General features: G+C 36.0%; 1 protein-coding gene across 2 annotated transcripts; it reads left to right on the forward strand.

The window, feature by feature from the left end:
* Positions 1 to 11,055: 11,055 nt before the first annotated feature.
* On the forward strand, positions 11,056 to 20,449 carry LOC116709539 (peptidase M20 domain-containing protein 2). 2 transcript variants are annotated; one of them, XM_032548146.1, is made up of 7 exons: positions 11,056 to 11,605; positions 12,956 to 13,104; positions 13,175 to 13,317; positions 14,227 to 14,381; positions 16,058 to 16,188; positions 16,323 to 16,430; positions 17,685 to 20,449. In XM_032548146.1, the coding sequence occupies exons 1-6, from the start codon at positions 11,210 to 11,212 to the stop codon at positions 16,420 to 16,422; spliced, it is 1,074 nt and encodes a 357-aa protein (XP_032404037.1). In that variant the 5' UTR covers positions 11,056 to 11,209; the 3' UTR covers positions 16,423 to 16,430; positions 17,685 to 20,449. The 2 variants fall into 2 exon arrangements, with proteins under 2 accessions (XP_032404037.1, XP_032404036.1); XM_032548145.1 differs by having other exon boundaries at positions 11,060 to 11,605; positions 16,058 to 16,184.
* The last annotated feature ends 84 nt before the right edge of the window (positions 20,450 to 20,533 follow it).

A 20,533-nucleotide genomic window follows, 5' to 3' on the forward strand; every position in this document is an offset into this window, starting at 1 on the left:
TTGTCTTGTTGATTTTGAGCGTTTTTAAAATTCTGACTGGAACGTGGAAATCTTTGTTTTTTGGCCTGTTTTACGTAACGCGAGCAGAATTAGGACGAGCATGCTTTCCGTTGTGACTTGCTGGTTCAACCCTCATCAATCAGCTTCAAATAAACGTTCACGATGAGGTCAAAGAGCCGACCAGCAGAGTTCAGAGTTCAGAGTTCATCGTTACGTTTTGACTGATTAATGACACGTCATGCTGCGGCACCTGTTCCCACAATGAAATTAGCATTTTATCTCATTTCTTCTCACCGAGCGTCGAGTCAGAAACTCCAACATCTCGATGATCTCGATGTTTTCAGTGTTTCAATACGTTTTTGTCAAAGGCCAGAAGAATATTTCTAATATTTTATGTATTTTCTACCTTGAAGGTAATGAACCTTCAGGCTTGATGTCTTTTATTCAGCTAAGAAATCTGAAATTAATTGTGTTTTCTTTTATCACACTAAATACTCATAAAAAAAGGTCACGTTTATTTTGATTAAATTTAGTCGTTTTCCATAAAACCAATAAGAATGTAGCAGCAACAAATGGAGCATATAAATACCGGCTGTCTTTAAATTCCCGGGATACTCAGATGTAATTATGTTTCTTTTGTTTTGTTTCTCTTTCTAGTGGAAAATTTTCAATAATTTTAAAATATAAATTTAAAAATGTAGATGAGTAGAAAAGATTTAAGTTGGACCAGGAGATCAACCACCACACAATTTTGGGGTTTTGCAAACAATAGCAAAAACTGATTAATAAAAATAATGACTTACATTATTAACTGCTTGCTATGAAGTCAGTTTTGACTCTTAGTTCTGTTTTGGGAAGAGCACGATTTAAAAATTTGCCTTCTCTGGTTTGTCTTTTACTTCTTTTTACATGAAGCATAATTAAATAAGGATGTGTAGCTTTATTTTGAGGGCATATTTTAATATTTAATACAATATCACAGTGCAAAATGTATTAAAAGCAATCTTTAAGAAAATGTATTCAATGTTGAGAAAATCCAATGTTATCAGATTTAATTGTGTGCCAGTCAGTAGCATCTTTAGAAGTTCAGCTAAAATGCGTGTAATTGAAGCACAGCAGAGGGAGGCAGGTGGATGAATTGCTCAGCAGATGCAGCTTACAGTTGATTAATATAATGACACTTGTGACAGTTTGATGACTGAGAGCCCTCATTAAAAATAAAGATGAAAAAGATGCATCTTCATTTTGTTTCCTGTCTGTGCAAAGTCATGTTTATTTCTCTAGAAATACACATGGTAAAAAGATTAAAATGGAAATAAAACAAAGAAAATGAGCTACTTAACACAGATTGTTCATAAAATAAACGATTATAAGTTTGTTTTTAAAGAATTCTTCATCTTTTTTGTGTTAAACCTGTAAAGATTTATCTGTTTTAGGAGGATTAAACAACAGTAACAGAAAAATAGGTCCCACATTTGCATATTCAGTTTAATCAGGCTGTAAAAAAATGTGCCCTGTGGAGAGTAATGATGCCTTCGCATCCTGACGGATGACTGATTTTCTGCAAGTGTCGATCACAGTTAATGTCATAGCTGCTGAGTTTCTGAATAGATTCATGCTGCAGGTCATCGTCCTCAGCCTCCTGAACAAGAAAACACATTAAAACTTAACATGTAAGGGGAAAATCTTAGGAAATCTAAATATTTATCCTGGATGCTACGTAGGTGAGCAGATGGGCAACAGCTGTAGAAGAGCAGGAAGCTGAGGCACTGAGGAAAACACCACACTTATGATCAAAGATGGGAACAAAATGAAACACAAGGCGCTGCAACAGAACCACCATGACTCCAAACTCAAAGTTCAGCAGATCATGAAAACATTGAACAGGAGATATTGTGCAAAATTCACAGTTTATTCTTCCATTTTGGTCTCAACTGCTACTAAAAACTGTCCAAACATTTTAAAAAGATCACTTAGCTGTTTTTCACAAAAGTTGATCTTTTTGGTGTCTGGAAAATGAGCCGTTTCAAAAACTTGCCGACTGTTAAGTCACAATCCATGAGCATTTCACCGTTACCTAGCAACTCCACACGAGCCAAGCCCGGTTACCGGGCCTAGCAACCCAAGCCTAGCAACCCAAGCTGAGCTCCAGGACGTTTGGTCTTACCGCTGTACAACGACTCCTGGAAAAGACAAGCGTTTTGTTGGTGGCTTACCATCCAGAAACCACTTGCTGCATTGTTGTTGGTTGTGCAGGTGGCTCCACTTCTGCTTTTCAAAGATGTACAGTAGGATTATTGTATATCTGTTTGCCGCCATTTTGACATGGGAGTGTAAATGTTGCATTGGGGCGGTGGGCGTGGCCAGCAGCAGCTAATTTGGATTTAAAGTGATAATACGCCCTAAAACTACAGCAGTGTCATTGGACCACTGTAGATAGATAATAAAGGAGTAAATTTTCACACAAAATACGGCAAAATCTTTAGATTAATCTCAAATATTTTCTAGAAAAAATTTTTTTTTTCTTAATTCGGAAATTCAAAACTTTTCATTTGTAGTTAGTTGTGTTTTAAGTGGCAATTTTGGTATTTTAAGAACCAAAATGACAATAGTTCATATAAATAACAAAACATAAAATCAGGCAAAAGAAAATGTTTTCATATCAGTTTCTATCAATAAAAAAGTTATGAAACTTTAACAAAAACTGGATGTGTGTGTTTGTGTCTGGTGAATTTTTGGTTTGTTTTTCATTCGGTGGGCAGAAAATCTAGAAGTTTGACTCAAGTAAGAGTAAAAATATTTAATAATAAAATTACTCATATTACAGCATAGTAAATATACTCCTAAAAATAATTTATTTCTCCAAAAAAGTTACTCTAGTAAATGTAATTCATTAAATGTAACTAGTTACTAAACAACTTGGATTTTACTACTTGACAAGATAGTTTGAAAACAGTTTAGTTTTTACAAAGTATTATTTTATGTAGAAGCTAACAGCAAAATCTGTTAGCTAACCATCCAAACATTTGAGAAAAAACATTTCCTGATATTAACAGTATTGGTAGCAGATGTGCATCAAAGTCTCTCAAAATGTGTTTGAGTCTCTTTTGTCATCCAGGTAAATTGTAAATTGTTAAACCTTCAAAAGCCCAAACGTTTCTTTAGGGTCAGAATCGTCTGGCAGGAATATTAAGCATGTTCATTATTCAGAAGAAAGGGGCGAGCCGAGGCAATGCCATTAGGCAGTAAACAGAGGACAAGGAAGACGCCTGCTAGCTCTCATGGGACGGCATCCAATTAGCACTTAAGCTTTTTCCCCGACATGTTGGCTATTTCAAAAAAGAGCGACAAAAATCACACAGAAACACAAACTGAACATCTTTTTTTAACATTTGCAGATCCATCAAAGGTTCACCTGATTTTCATTTGTAGCGTTTTGTGTTTTTGATACTAATGAATTTAATTTGACTTTTGTGTTTCAGTTTGACTTTTGTGTTTCATTATAGCTATGTTTCCATTGACCTTAAAAATGCACAAATTGTAATTATGAAAAATAATTTGCTCAATGGAAATGGATGTTTGAGCTCAGACGAAGTAGTATTTCAGTTGTATCAAAATTAGTTTATTTGGCAAAACTACAATGGAAACACTTTTCACATCACACAATTCATAGGATCAACAACAAAATGTTACTACTGGTGGAAACGACAAAAAACGACAGGAAGTAGTTGGAGTATGATGGCGCAGCGTTTTTTTAACAACTTATCTACTTGTAGTTCTCATTTAATGGAAATACAGAAATTGTACAATTTTGTTTTTTCACCATTAGTGGAATATTGACAAAGTTTTGCACACATTTGTAATGGTAACAAAATAAAGCTCAAGTATTGCCTTGTTTTGTGTTCCATACAGTAGCTTATATAATTTAATCAACAGCTGATCCAACCTGCCTTGGATATTTCTTGAACATCATGTTTGCAGAAGAATTACTGCATCTCTCACATGCTACCATATTTACACAACTATGATATAATTGTAGTTAAATATTGCAGCAACTACCCAATGTTGTTTATCCTCATGATACACAATGCAAACACTCTGTCTGTGCTGATGAAGATTCACCCACATTGGCATCCAGGATGATTAGCACTAAAATTTAAACTGTTTTACCTATTATTATTAATCTGGTAAAGAAATTTTAATCCCAGAGCAGTGGTGCCCCCAAAGAGGGGGTCAAGGGAGGCCGTGGCCCCATCTGGAAATATGCTGGCCACATTACTAGCATAATGTCCAGGTCATATAAAACTATACAGAGTTTTAATCAATACATAAATACAAAACCCAAAAAATAGATAAATAAATTTAGAAAAGTAAACATCATTTAAATATGGTTATGTACTCAAGGAGCTAATAGCTAGCACACTGTGCTAACATGATGCTACTGCTAGCAAAACAATTCTCAAGATATAACACGAGAAATTTTATTCAAAATTAAAGTTTGTTATTATAGAGTTTATTGTCATACATGTATATACTGTATATTAAAATATGATTATTTAGCAGTGATAGATTTGTTTTCTGACAGGTAATTACACACATTCAAACCCAATATACTCGCACTATTCAACCTGGCATTAAAAGTGACAGAAATACTTCAAATATATGAAAGTATTTGCTGCTTTATTTCCTGCAGACCAGCTTGTTCTCCACTGCTCTTGTGTCTCCTGCTGTCTTGCTGAGACTGACCTTTCCTTTGTGTCATCACAGGTCTTATCATCTTCACACAGAAAACATACATTCCCAGTTAATCTCTGTGTTGAACCTGCTGCTGGTAGCTCAAAGCAGTAATAAAAGATGGAGGATCCCCTGAAGAGAAGGAGGAGGAGGAGTTCCTTACCTCATCTTAAATGTAATCCTAAGAAACAGACCTAGAAAATCTGTAATTCAAGTAAAAAGCTTATATTTGGAGGAAGGAAGTGAACAGCCTGAGACTGATTTTCTAAAACATTTTCCACACTCATTTAATATGCTTGATGTTAACGTTTATAGTAGAAATCTAGGCAAACACCAATTCTGTTTAATCAGCTTTAATCCAACTCCAGGCCGTTTGCCTAGAAAGTCCAGTTCGGTTGGGGAGGTGGGAATGCTAATTGAACTCTGGTCCGCCTTCAAACCTCGGTCTCGGTTCGGTTGAAGTGAACTCTGGTGTGTTTTGAATGCATATGTGAACAGCAAGCAAACCGGAGACCGCTCCAAAAGCAGGAAGTGGACTACAGCGCAGGGCATTCTGGGTAAATGAAACCAAAACAAATGTGTTAGCCTAGCGCTAGCAGGAGAAATGGCTCGTGGTCTTTAGCCAAAGAAAAAAAAGAAATCCTCCGACTGCGAAAATCTGACGGAAGAAAGGAAGTTGCATTAGACATCTTCTTCAGAGGTTTTTGTGTTACTTCCTTTAGTGGTTCTTGGTGCAGCGCCGCCACAGGCGAGGAGGGGAACAGGTTCTTTAAACGATTTGGTTCATTTGATTCAGTGCAGTGTGAAAGCGAACCGCAGCAGCTGGAAATGCAACAAATGTTGCAAGTTTGGTCCCAAGCCGAACCAAGTCTACCGGTTTATCGTCTTTACTCAGCTCCATTTTGCAAGCAGCCCTGCTGATCATGGCTTGTCTGCAGGTTGAAGGACCGCTTGTCCTCCCACCGTCCCCCAGTCTGCCAACAAAGGCTGATGTTATTGGGTCAGACGCTTTTCCTTTTGCCAAACAAAGACAGAAATGGAGGTGAACTCAGGAGGAAACCAAGGAAACAAACAAAATGAACAAAACATCCAAATATTGTCAATTTCCTGCAAAAACAGAAATAAACCTTCAACCCACATAAAGATGTAGGGCTAAAGAAAATTACTTCCCTATTTATTGCAAACAAATTAAAAATGAAAAGATTCCAGTAAATAAACAGAATACTCATGTAGCTTAATGTAATTGAAATGCATAAGCTGCTGCAGCTGTAAAATTGGAAAAACTTATTTGTTTTTTCATATTGTAACGTCTGAGAGGAAGAAGTGAAGCTAAACCCGATCATGCAAACACAACAAACATAAAGCAAATATATGCAGCGTGTAATTTCAGCTCCAAACCGAGGTGTAAACGTATTACTGCTTGGTGAACGCAGAGGCAGAGAGCGTGCACTGATGTGACGATAATGACAGAAGAGGGACTGTCACACACACACACACACACACACACTTTCCCTCGGGGGATTTGCTCGTCCCGCTGAGTGGCTCGGTTTGCAATATGAAGCACAACAGGCAGGATTTCTGTTGGGACTCTTCACGCTACGCGTCTCATTTGAAAGTGATGCAGACAGGATGATGTCACTTCCCTCCACTGGGCTTGAATTTCATGTATAAAAATCAAGTTCCTCAAAAACAATACTGAGGTTTTAAAGCAATAAAAAGTAAAAAATCATGTGACACACTGCAAAAACACAAATGTTTTTGGTCTAGTTTATTAGTACACTTGAAATAAAACAAACTTACAAGTAACTTTTCAGCAAGATTCAGGAGCTTTTTGTTTTAAGTCAATAATTAATTAATATTGATGAAAAAGTTCTAGTTCACAGGCAAATTATAATATAAAAAAATTTCTTCCCATAAATCGTAAAAAGGATAAAATCTTCTGCCGTAAAAGCTCAGAAATTGTCTTGAAAAGAATACAAAGTTTCTGAGTTTCAAAAGTAAAGAAATGGCTAGACAAAAAAAACAAGAAAAACTTGAGATTAATCTCAGAATTTTTCTACAAAACCTTGTACATTATTAAATTAATCTACAAAATGTTGACTATTATGAGTTTCAATAGTCTAAAATATTTGACTGTTGAAAGACAGAAATTTCTTTTGTAGCAAAATTTTGACTTTCCAAACTCAGAAATGTCCATTTTTCTAGAAAATATCTGATTAAAATACTTTTTTTTTTCAAGCAAACTTTCAACTTTTCCAACCAGGAATTTTTCCAGGAGTTTCTGAGTTTTGTCCAGAAAATTTCTGAGACTAATCTAAAAATTTCTGATTTTTGTCCAAGCATATTTTTGACTATTTCCAAGTTTTTTTCTAGAAAAATTTTGATTTTTTGGGGGCAAAAATTTACTCCTTACCCTAATGCGCCGTCATATAAAAGTGAGTAAATTAACTTATTTGACGTAAATCCCTCCGTGTGGCCATGTGAAATCAAACACATGCTCCCGCGGCAGAGGCCGGGTCAACGGGGTGACGCGTGGGTCGGTCCGTCCGTCACCAAACTGAAAACAAAATGGCGGCGCCACCGGCGGGGCGTGGACGAGGCTGACAGGCGGCCGTGTCATCCTGCGACATGTCTCTTCCTGTGACTGACAGCCGATCCCAATTAACCCCAGACAGAAAAACACACACAAGTACACCTGCTCTCCGTGTCACACACACTGGTGAGACACTGATCTGCGATTTTACATCCATCCAAAACTCTATTACACATCATCCCCTTCTGTTTGAAACAGAATCAGACCACATCATACCTGCCAACATCTACTAACATTAATGAGACACAAGCAGCTGTAGAGCGACACAGTGGGGTCTGCTCCCCCGGAAATTAAAATAAAATCTACTCAAAACTATGCATTTCCAGTCATTTGAAGAACATTTTACTAAAACCAGTTTATTATCAAGGTAGAAGTTCAGGTAAATGAATCGTGAAAATGAGTCTTTAACCTGAACTTTATTTAAAAATCATACTTAGAAATTGCATTACCCTTATTTTTATCTGAACGTTGGCCTTTTAATTTTAATATGAATGTTTGTCCATCTATGGAAAAACATTTCCATGTCTATGGAAAAGTAGACATGAGTCAGGTTTTACTATTTCAGGTCACAGTTCATGATGTGAGTCTATCATAGTTTCACCTTTCTGTTCACAGGACACAGAAACAGCCCAACATCCGGTGCTGTTCTTTAGTTTGACCTTATTATGCGACTCTAGAGAGGTTTGGAAAATTAACAACAGTCACTAATCAAACTTTTAAAAAGAGCAATAAGAGTAATTAACAAGGCTAAGGACTGCATTGCCACCTAAAATTGCTCATTGCAAAAAAAATCACTAAGCATAATATTTTGCATTGCAAGTTGCCATCTGAATTAAGGTGCTGATGATAAAAGTCTGGCCTCTTAGCTGGTTAAAAAAATATATAATCGTCTTCACTGTTTTCTTTAGAGGCTGGTTCTAGACCAAATTTACCACAGGGGCCTGTGTAGTCAGTGTTTGTTTATGGAGAAAACAAAGAATTAAACAAAAACAGAGCAATATTTCATCATTTAATAATGTGAACCGAAGAGCCACTTGTGTCTCCAGAGATTCAGGTCTTGATCCGGCAGATGGAAAGTGTGATCCTATCTCCATACAGCAGCTAAAAGTGCAGCGCTATAATTTTTAATTTGTTGTTAAAATAAAATTGTGAAGGTTTAAAATACATCCACCACTGAATATTTAAAACAGACATTTATTTAATATAATTTCTTTAGAATCGCCACTGATTTTTACTCTGGTAAAAAGTAAACATTGAAGAAATGACTCAAGAGTAAAACAGTATTTGGTTAAAAGTCTACTCAATTACTGAATAACTGATCAACAGCAGAAATTGTTTCAGTCACATTTCAGAGATTTCAGCTCTCCTGTGCCACCTGCTGGTTCAACCAGTCACTGCAGGTTAAAGTTTCTTCAAACATTAGCACAGCAGGACTCCCTTTATACATCTTTTATTTTAATTTCATTGTCTTAAACTTTCAAAATGTCTTTATTTTGAAGGGTTGGTATCTTGAGCCTTTTTTTGTGCTTTACTCAGAGGAATTACCCATTGCATCCTGGGAAGTGTAGTAGAAATGCATAAATCAGAGTTAATCAAAACATCAAGACAGTTGAGTAAAATATATCTGCTGACAGGAAAGCACAGTGAAAACATGCCCAAAATATTAAATTTATTCTGGCTACAAACATTTTCTCAGGTGTTTCATTCAAACATGACAGGAGGCTGTTCAGTAGCTGAACGGGCTGTAAGGGGAGGAGCTGCGTTGCTCCAAACATCACCTGAGCTAAAATATTCCCAACTAGACCTGCTGCTGCAGCTGCAGAGAGAAAACGTTCAGGTTTCCAGTTCTCTCAGCTTACAGCCTGACAGACAGGGCCAAAACGACCAGAACTATTATTGTTTTAAAGTAAAATGAACTTAAGCCTCTCTAACTATGTTTTATTTTTAAAAATTTTGAGATATGTAACATCTGTTATTAATTGAAGGCATCATGTTAGCAACAAAAAATACTTCAAATCAGGATTTAAACAAAGATTTAAGCAGGATGCATTTTCTTTACATTTCATAAAAGCTGCTGGAATACAAAATACCTGAATAATCACAGATACAACGGGATTAATGTAATGTAAAACATACTGGAACGATTTAATATTTCCTCATTTCTCTTCTTCTATGGTCAACATATGGGGAACATAAAGCTCTGTGGCCCGCCAAGCTTTGAGACACTGGAAACATTGACATCTGTCTATATTTCTAAGTCGTCTTCAGGCTGCTCTTGGTCCGATCCCTCCCCTAGGAGCCGTTTGACACGGCGGACCCGACCCAGAGGCATAAAGCCTTTGACAGCTCCTAGGATCTCTGGGACACTCAAACCCCTCCACCACAATAAGGTGGCAGCCCACGGAGGGGGAAAATAAAACCGGAAGCAAAAGAAAAAAGGACCAAAACAAAAGACAGACAAGACAAAAACCAAGACTTGAATTGACCCAAGACTAGACAATACAAGACAAGAGTGGAACCAAAAAAGGACCAATAAAACTTATATTAAGAGTCTTTGCTGTCTAATTGGTTAATCCCAAAAAAAATATCAGATTTTCTTGCATTTTAGGCAAGAAAACGTTTTTCAACCTCTATTTGTCTTAGTTCAAACTGAATTAAATTAGTTATTTGCATTTATTTGTGTATTTCTAAATAAAAACAAAACAAAATCTTAAATAAAAAGACTGAAGTTTCAATTTTTTTATTGAATTGATCGATTCATTGACAGGATAATTGATTAATCAATAAATGAAGAAGTCCTTAATTGCATTTCTAAATAAATTACACCTCTGACACGAATTCCCACTAAAAAATATTTAATTTATTCCCCACAGCAGGAGAAATGTGACTGGCTCCCTCTAGTGACGATATGGATGCAAAACGAAATGCCTTTAATTGGCAGACCGATTTTTTTAATAGACCAAAACAAAGTAATTGCAATTAAATAATAAAATATACTTGTTTTATAATCTAAATAAAATACGGAAGAGTCCCTTTTTGAGTAATTTCATCTCAATATAAATTCATCTGTTCTGTTTCTGACCTCAGAACATTAATGAACAAACACAGAACCCATAAAACAAACTTTATTTTGGTGATTTGTTGCTGTAAGCGTTTAGATATTATTGTTTTCTATTCTGTAATAATGTGAATAAGCTGCATTTCGTTTGAGAAGAATGTGATTCCGGCCAGTAGATGGCAGAGTTTACACATCTTGTTTTAAAAAATAATCATATAGTGCCCTGAAAAGCTACGAAGCATTATTTATACAGTTTGTCACCCTATTATTACTTCATTAAAAAAATTTACTGGTCGAATTTCTAGTGCAAATATCTTAGTACATTGAAATAAGATTAAACTGACTTACAACTAACTTTTAAGCAAGAAATAAGGGCTTATTTTACATAAATGTTTTCTTAATACAGATTTTAAAAATTACTAATTACATTTCCATATTATTTCACTTGTCTCATTGAATAAGGGTTCTTTGATAAATATTCTGCCAATTGAATATTTAACATTAATATTAAGGATTATTGACTTAAGCTGCTGAACATTTACTTATAAGTTCCTTTTATCTTATCTGAGGTGTAGTAAGATATTTGCACTAGAAACTAGACTAAAAATACTTGGTAGGATTTTGTGTTTTTGCAGTGTTCCCAGGTAATTTACGACTAACTAAATTTAGGTCAACCGGAACTACTTCCGGTCAGAGGCTCCGCCCACTTTGAGACGTTAATGAATGTTCATTGATCAGAATGAACTTCTTCGAGTGTTTCTCAGAGTAATGTAGGAATAAAATAAAATTCTGGTTCTGTTCGGACCTCCGGCGGTGCTGTGGGAATGGCGAACCGGCACCAGATGAAAGAAGCCCTCCAGCAGCGCATAGATTCGCTGAAACAGCAGCTCCACAGTCTGAGTCGGGACATCTGGACCAGACCGGAAGTCGCTGGCGAGGAGGTGAACGCTCACGATGTGCTGGTTCGCTTCTTCTCCGAGCAGGACCAGGCATGGACGGTCCAAAGCCACTACGAGCTGCCGACCGCGTTCCGGGCCAGCTGGGGTTCGGTCGGTACCACCGGGGAACCCCGGCGACTGAACGTGGGTTTCCTGTGCGAGTATGACGCGCTGCCGGAAATTGGGCACGCGTGCGGTCACAACCTGATAGCGGAAGTGGGAGCTGCGGCCGCTGTGGGGCTGAAGGCGGCGGTGGAGACCCAGCCGGAGCTCCCAGTGGAGGTAACGGTCCCTCTCCGGGTTTTACTGGTCTCACTGGGAGGAAGAGCAAAGTCCCAGAGGCACAAGTTAAAACACTGGTAGTATAGATACGTACCCCCTTCCCTAGCTAGCTAATTGGTCATAATTACACCAGACGTCTATGGAGTATCAGAAGTATCAGAAGTCAATAAGTCCTGTATCATGTTTTAAATATCGACACCTTCCTAAAGAAATGGCCCATTTTATTTTTCACCAAAAGTCATTTATTTATTTATTCATTTATTTAGTTAAACACACTCAGGAATTTCTTTGTTTTTCTTAGAAAATTTTATAAAGTTTTTTGATGGAAATTTACTCCCATCCATCCATCCATACTGTACCTTCCTTGCTTGCTTGCCACTTTTGTATTTCCATGCAGGGAAAAAATCTCTAATTCTTAAACCATGAAGTACATCTTTGACTTTCTTCTCCAAGCTTTTTTTTTTATACAGTTCTTCTATGTCTCCTCCATTACATATTCTTGTTTGTGAAAACTTTATTTTGATCAAATATATAAGTAATAATTTCTGTTTACTAGATGAGCTGGTAGTTTGAAGAATGATGTAAGCAGAACCTTGGTTGGATAAACTTTTCTAAAGATGAAAGCAGTCTGAAACTCTCTGCTTTCATAATGATAAAGATACATACAATATCATAATCTTGACTTTATTTTAAAAGTGACCTATTATGATTCCTGGAACAGGCTAGGATTGGTCTAAAACATGTTTATTACATTTGTTGCACAAAATCGTTCTCAAATAATGAGAATTTAGTCGGCCCAGTTCTGGCTGTTTTCAGATGTTTTACGGCGTCTTGTCACTTTAGATCCAAATAATCTAGCTGCTGGCCACGCCCCTCAACTGTACATTTACAAACTTTCATAGAAATGGCTGTAAAAATGCACAATTATACAATCACATCTTTGAAAAGCAGAAGTGGAACCTCCTGCACAACTAGCAAGAATACAGCAAGTGATTTCTAGATGGTAGGTCAACAGCAAAACACTTGTCTTTTCCAGCAGCCATTGTACAACGCATACAGCAGTAAAACCAGCTGACCAATCGAGCTGAAGCTCCCCTGGGGTTGCTAGGTAACAGAGCAGCGCCTGTTAATTTATGACGTTATATTCTGGAGCTTTTTTGAACGGCTCATTTTTCAGACACCAAAAGTTTCTTATAAGCAGTTGAGACCCAAATGGAAGTACAAAAATATTCAAAATGTACATTTTGCCTAATAGATCCACTTTAATACTAGGCCAGTTGACTTATTTGGATCATGGATCCACATAAAAGCTGATATTTACATCAGGTTACTGAACCCTTTTAATCCCAGATAACCGTTCTGGGAACCCCCGCAGAGGAGGCGATGGGAGGAAAGATTGACCTGATCCGAGCCGGGGCTTTCACTGATGTGGATCTCATCTTCATGGCTCATCCGGCTCAGCAGGATGCCTCCTTCCTTCCCACCGTCACAATCGCTGAGTGAGCTCTTTTCCTTTCTTCTCCTTCTTCCTTGAAATAAAAACCTAAACTAACCATGTTGATGTCACAGGGTGTCAGTGAAGTACCATGGGAAGGCGTCTCATGCTTCTGCGTATCCGTGGGAGGGGGTGAACGCTCTGGATGCTGCTGTGCTAGCTTATAGCAACCTCTCTGCGCTCAGACAGCAGCTGAAGCCTGAGTGGAAACTTCATGGTGAGGGGAAAAAGTTAACAGCTATATTTCAGTTTGATTGGCCTGCTATAGAGAGAAAATTGTGTGGGTGTTCATTTTTCAAACCCATATTTTTACCATGTTATCCATTCATTTATACATTTATAAATACTCGGTGAAATCCAAAAAAACACTAGCTGCATTTTTATTAAGAACTGCGCCAAAACTTTGTTGATATTCTGCTAATGTTAAAAAAACACAATTTTGCAACTGCGATGTTTCCAATAAAAACACAATTAAAACTACATATGAATCACATAATTAGTCATTAAAAAACATGACGTGCCATCATCCTCCCACTTCCTGTCATCTTCTTCGTCATTTCCACCAGTAGCAACATCCCGCTGTTGGTCATGTGACTTGTAATGTGAAAAAAGTGTTTCCAATGCAGTTTTGCGAATTACATAAATTTTTGTGTTTTTTTTTTTTAGCCATATCAAATTTGGTTTATTTTGCAAAATTGAAACATTATTTTCGCATTATGAGTCACATGATCAACAACAAGATGTTTTTTGGAAAACATTAGTTTTTTTCCGAAATTGGCTTGTTTATTAAGCGTTTATTTTTGTGATTCCAATTTCCTTGTTGATAAAACAGCTGAATTTAAATTGAGAAAATTGGAATTACAAAAATAAATTTGCTCAATGGAAACGCGCCAATTTTGGGGAAAAAAAATTCTTTTGATGCTTTTTCAAAAAATTGGTATATTTTCATTAAACAAATTTAATTTTGTAATTCCTATCTGCACAATTATATGGTCAATGGAAACGTCACTAGTTTAAAACAGCATTTAATTATATGTGCCAAGTGTAAACCTTGTTGCTGCATATAAAAAGAAAATGGATGCTCTTTTCTATCCTCCATTTTTCTTTATGTTTTCCTTCCTAACAGGCATCATCAAACACGGAGGGGCGAAGCCCAACATCATCCCTGCCTACTCGGAGCTGGAGTTTTATCTGCGAACCCCGCGGCTCAGTGATCTTTGGGACCTGAAGGCCAAAGCCGAGGCGTGCTTCAGAGCTGCGGCTCTGGCCACAGGCTGCCAGGTGAGCTGTTGTCCATGACTCACCTGTCATCTAGCATCATCTTTTTTATCTCATTGCTGTAATTATGCTCCAGAATGTTTGTTGCTGTTGCATAACTGCTACCTTTTAGCTATACATCTTCTCAGTCTGCAGCTGATCTAAACAGGCTCCAGTTTCAGGAAACACACAAACAGAACAGCTTGGATGTGATCTTAACCTACATGAGAGGCTGGACATTTTTTATTACATTTTTAATAACTTTGTCTGTGTTAAATGGGAAGAATTATGCCAAAATTCACATTATGCATGTTTTTACATTTCCATTTGGGTCTCAACTCTCTTCTCAAAACAAACTAAGTGCTTAAAAAGAAACACTCAGATGTTTTTTGGGCAATAAGTTAATGTTTTTTGGTGTCTGGAAAATGATCCGTTTCAAAAGCCTACATAAAATTGACTTTTTTGAGCTTTACATCATGTCATAATATTATTCCCTCATCAAAAGCATACCTGGCATGTTGCCTTTAATATTTAATAGTTAATGGAGGAGCCATGTTGTGATGGCTTCCTGAAGGCGGAGTTTCAGAAAGAGCAGGAGCTTTTAAAGAGACAGAGGCCCAATTTCAAGGTGTTAAATTACAAAGTCAAATTTCTTTCAAGTCATATTTGATATATACAGCATTTTTATAACAAGTGAAGTTAACATAGTTACTTCATTATGCTATAAAATGGCACTATGTGCCTGGAAAACACATAATACTGCCCCTTTAAGTCGCGTTCTATGGGTACTGTGTCGATACCTAGCAACCTCAGCCCGTCACCTAGCAACCCAAGTAGAGTTCCAGCACGTTGGGATTAGCTGGTTTTATTACACTTCCAATTTGTTTCACAGTTTAACATCTTGTCTTCCGATATGTGATTTTTATATATCTATCTCTCTCTATCTATCTCTCTCTCTCTCTCTCGCTCTCTCTCTCTCTATATATATATATATATATATATTTATATTTAAAACCAAAACCTTAGGTACACTAACCCATAAAGCACTAACCATAAACATTGTTCCACAAATGCCAAAACGCTACACCATCACAGTGTTTAGCGGAAACTAATGTTATAGCACTAACTTAAATTTCAATTATATCTGTCCTTGAAAAACCAAAATCCTCAAAGAATAGTTTAATTTCACTGCCATGTTTGTATCTTATTCTCTACTGTGTGTGTATTTTATTGTGCTTGTCTAAGTTGTTTGAAATAAAGTTACTGGGAAAAAAGATGAAAGAGTCTTCACCACTTCAAAATAAGAGCATGAATCTAAACCACTAACTGCTTAAAGAATTAACAATTGAAGAATAATTCAACAGAGATGTCAAACCTTACTCAAGTGAAGGTTTACAAGATAGATACAAGTAAATTATTGTTTGGAATTTATCTTTTTATCTTGAAAAAATATTTAGGGGAAGCTAAATGCGCTAAACATTTCAAAGTTAGCAAAAGTGCTAAACAAAAAAAACTAGCTCGGGTTAGAGGGAACAAACCAAGCTCAAATAGAAAGAAAGATTAAACCTATGAGATTGGATCTATATGGTAACACAACAATCAAACAATGAGGATTATTCTTTTCATTTTTAAAGTAAACTTGCCAATTCTTTTAAATCTTAAATTTTAAACACACTGACTGCTCCCTTTGGTCCCTGTAGGTGGAGATAATCTACCCGGCCCATACCTACTCTAACATTCTGCCTAATGACACACTGGCAACCCTGTATAAAAGCAACGGAGAAGCTTTGGGCATGGTGTTTCCTGAGCAGCCAGCTAGCTTCTCTGGTTGGTTAATATTTAATCTTCATAAAAACATCCTCCTCTCTGTCTGTTTTGCAGTGCTAACATTTAGCAGCAGGTCTTGTTTACAGGATTGTTTCGACACAGAATCATTATCACAGTGAATTTCTAATTATCCGGCAGGTTCCACAGACTTTGGCAACGTTTCATTCATAGTGCCTGGGATCCACCCGTTCTTCCACATCGGCACCGATGCATTAAACCACACAGAGAAATACGCTGAAGCAGCAGGTACAGCAAAATTATTATATTATTATACTAAATCTAGCAAAAACATTTTTAAGTGAAGTAAATAAAAACTATAATTAATGGAGAAAAATACAACTGGAAGTATAATGAATGTTTATAAAACTAAACTGAGCTAAAACAGACTAAAATAAAGATATAATATCCTTGTTTTCTTGTTTATGAATCTATTTTTACATAGTTCCCACAAGTCTGAACCGGAAGTGATCTTGGTAGGCAAAATATAGGTGAACTGTGGCTTCCAAACCAACAAAAATAAATTATATTGACACTCTTTAACGATATGGAAAAGAAATACATATGAACAAAATGGCTGCTGTCGTGATTGAAACAAGTCAGACGATATGGACAAGATACCTCCAATCTCATACTATCACATAGTTACCTACCTACTGAGCACAAAGAATTAAATCCATGGACGCATAAAATCAATGTTTAAACGGATTTGTAAAGGACGTACGAACTCTTCAGGTGAAAAACAAAATCTTGGTGACTGGCAGAGTAAGTACACATAGCAAGATACATGTATGCTACATGTCCAAAAGCTACACTAGCTAAGCTAACTTTGCTAGCGAGGCAGTAAGTGCTGCAGTAAATATCACTGATATTTATCTTAGTATTACACAGAGGTGGATAGAGTACTCAAAAATTGTAATTGAGTAATGGTTGTAATTTTATAAGTTAAATATGAACAAGGTGAGAGCTAGTTCTAAGCTTGTGGCTTGTTTATTGTAGTCATAGTAACTCCATAGCAACTGCCTACCAAGATGGCCGTCAATTACAAAGTTCACTGAAGTGTGACGTCACATGAGAAATGTGCATTAGCCTTTCAAACTGATGTTAAATTTACCCCCCTACCCCCAACACAAGCAGTTTATGTCAGCTGCTGGCAAATTACGGCGCTCCATACGCCTGATACGTTGGTCCGCAAAATGGCGACCGCAAAGTTTAGGAGAAAAAAAAAAAACAGTCTGTAGATTGTTCAGCAAAAATTTAGTCTATTTTTTGAAAATAGATGAAAAAACTAGAACTACTACTGTAACTAATAAAACTAGATTTAACTAATAATACTAACTAATAAAAACTAGCAAACACTAAAACTAACTGAATTAGACCAAAAAAAAGTCATAACTAAATAAAATTATTGGTTTCTGGCTATAAAAATGAACTCAGTGAAGATCCTTTCCATGTGATGTGGTGATTTCTATTTTTAGTGTTTTATTTTCCTTCCTTGCCCAGGAGCCGAGGAGGCCCAGTTGTACGCCCTGCGGGCGGCCAAGGCTCTGGCTATGACAGCTGTGGATGTGCTGTGCTGCTCGGATCTGCTGCAGCGAGTGAGGGACGACTTCAGGCTGGCCAAACTGAGAGAGGAGAAGTGACCAGAGGGCAGAGACAACAACTCACATTGAGACACACAAACTCCCCGAACTCGGCTGGACGGTTTCACTCCAAGAATTAATGCTAAAACAACAAATTAATGGCACTTTGAAACAAATGTCAATGCATTTTACATGATAAACCAACACAAGTGGTGTAAAAAGGTGAAGCAGAAAGAAAATTAATTATGATTATGAATTCCTTTTCTTTTACAAATAAAAAGTAAGTGGTGTGCAGTTTACTAAAAAGCTCATCAGCGCTGCAAAAACACAAAATCTTACCAAGTATTTCTAGTTCTTGCGCAAATATCTTAGTTAAGTTGAAATAAGATAAAACTAACTTACAAGTATCTTTTCAGCAATATAAGAACTTGTTTTAAGCCAATAATTCTTTAATATTGATTTAAAAAGTTAACTTATTAAGACATTTTTCTGTGGTAAAAGTAAAATAATCTGCCTGTGAAACTAGTACTTTACTACTGATCAAGCTCCTATTGTGCTGTAGTTACTTGTAAGTAATTTTGTTTTATTTCAAGTGTGATAAGATATTTACATTAGATATTAGACAAAAAACACTTGATACTGTTTTTCGTAGTGAAAACATCTGTTTACACAGTGAATCTTTACAGATGTTAAGTGTTACAGTGGAGATTATAAACCAACCAAAATACTTGGTCAGATTTTGCCGTTGTTCCGTCTTTGTGTCTTTTACAGCATAATTTTCCAGTTTTTAAACTCTCTCTTCTTCAGCAGCTTTTATGTGATAAAGAGTCGGATATTTCCCCTGAGGCTGCTTGGAGATGAAATGCAGAGTTAAAGGAAAACGCTCAAAGCTGAATCTCTTTCACAGGTGAGCAGGAACTCATGATGTGGCCTCAAATGAATGTTAATGCTGCAATGTGCCTCCCTAACTGCAGGGGGTGCTTCACTTTGAACTTTTTTTTAAACATTTGGTGTTGGACCAAACTGGGGTTTATGCAATTTACATGCACACATCCTGTCATTTAGATCTTAGTGATGTTTTCACGACTGAAAAGTGGCAGAATACTGGGAATTTATGCAAAAAAAAGCAGCATCAGTTCAAAGACATAAATTGGGTGCACAAGTTCTAGTTTCAGTTCGACATTTTTTAAATCCAGAGTCAAAATTTAAAGTTCTAAGAAATTACAAGCATTTTATATCCCCAAAAGCAAACTCCTGGTACTTTTGGTTTCATATTTCATCACTTTTTTGATCAGAATTGGTGGATTTTGTGGCACAAACCCAACTTTTAATCTATTCTCAATAGAGCTGAATTCCAGAAACTTAAATGTTTACATGCTTTGTATATTAAAAGACTACTTACGATGTATAATTTGGATTATAACTGTTGGAGCATTCAACTGCACCAAAATCCTAACAATTCAAACCCAAACTGTCACTTCTGATGAACCCAATTGATCGGGTTGTTCCGGAAAAACCCAGAAAATACAAAGAACATTGATTTAGCTGTCAAACATGGTGGTGGCAGCATCATTCTGAGGTTTTACTTCAAGTGGTACTGCTAAATTACTCAAATAAGGTCCAAAACCTACTTTAACTTTCTCGCAAATAAAAAACAAGATGGTAGATGCGTAATTAAAAAAAATTTCCTTAATGTTTGATGCAAAATCATTCAAAACCAGAAAAAGAATAGTTTGAATAAATAAGTATTAGCTCAAAATTAGTTATTCCAGTTTTGTAAATATTTTGCTTCAGTTTTCACTCTTAATTTTTTCTAATTTCTTTCTTTTATTAAGGTTAAAAATAATAATCACAGCCATGCATGTCAAAGCTCTTCATTATTCTTATATTGCATGCAAGAGGGAATTTACATCAGCTGTGATAAATTCAGCACAAACAATTTTCACATTTTTAAGAAGATAAAACCATTCTCTTCAATCTTTAGTTTACCTCAATCAAGGTACGTTTGGTCATTTTACAAATTAAATATCTACAGAAGATTAGGGTGACTAAAAAAATAAAAGGATTCTGAATTTCTTTCTGACTTCTAAGATTTTTGAATTTTTCTCAAAATTCTGATTTTTCTTTTAAAGAATTCTGTTTCCTCAAAGTTCATTTTTTTCTTATAATAAAGAGTTCTTTTCCTTCAGAACCTTGACCTTAATATTCTGAAATCAAAATTCTGAGACAGTCAGAATTCTGAAAAAAAATTAAAAATCAGAATTTTTTTTTTCAGTGGCCCTAATCTTCTTCCGTAGATATCTCTATTCCATTTCACCAAAACTTTATGATAAAAGATAAAACTATCAACTAACAGGTCACAGTGAACCTCAATGCCTCACAACAAAAACAGGAGATCAGCTTCAGTATAAAAAAACATAAATGAACATGAAATACAGATGTTTAAAAAAAAATACTAAAACAGGTGTTTGGGATTTACTTCTTATATATTCAAATATTTTAAAACTCTTTTCCTAAACCTAAAGAGATTGGCAATAAAACAGTTCCCCTGATCAAAAATGTATGTAACATAAACTGAAAATCTGGAAATCCAACATCAGAACTGAATACAAAACTTTAACTCATTGTAACAAAATTTGTTTGGAAAACTCTGAAATTTTGAGACTAATCTCAGAATTTTTTGAGAAAAAACTCAATTCTTTCAAATTTTGAAATTTCCTAAATTTTCTACAAAAATTTTGAAATTTTTACACTTCAAAAGTTGAAATT

The sequence above is a fragment of the Xiphophorus hellerii genome, chromosome 19 (assembly GCF_003331165.1).
Source record: "Xiphophorus hellerii strain 12219 chromosome 19, Xiphophorus_hellerii-4.1, whole genome shotgun sequence".
NCBI lineage: Eukaryota > Metazoa > Chordata > Actinopteri > Cyprinodontiformes > Poeciliidae > Xiphophorus > Xiphophorus hellerii.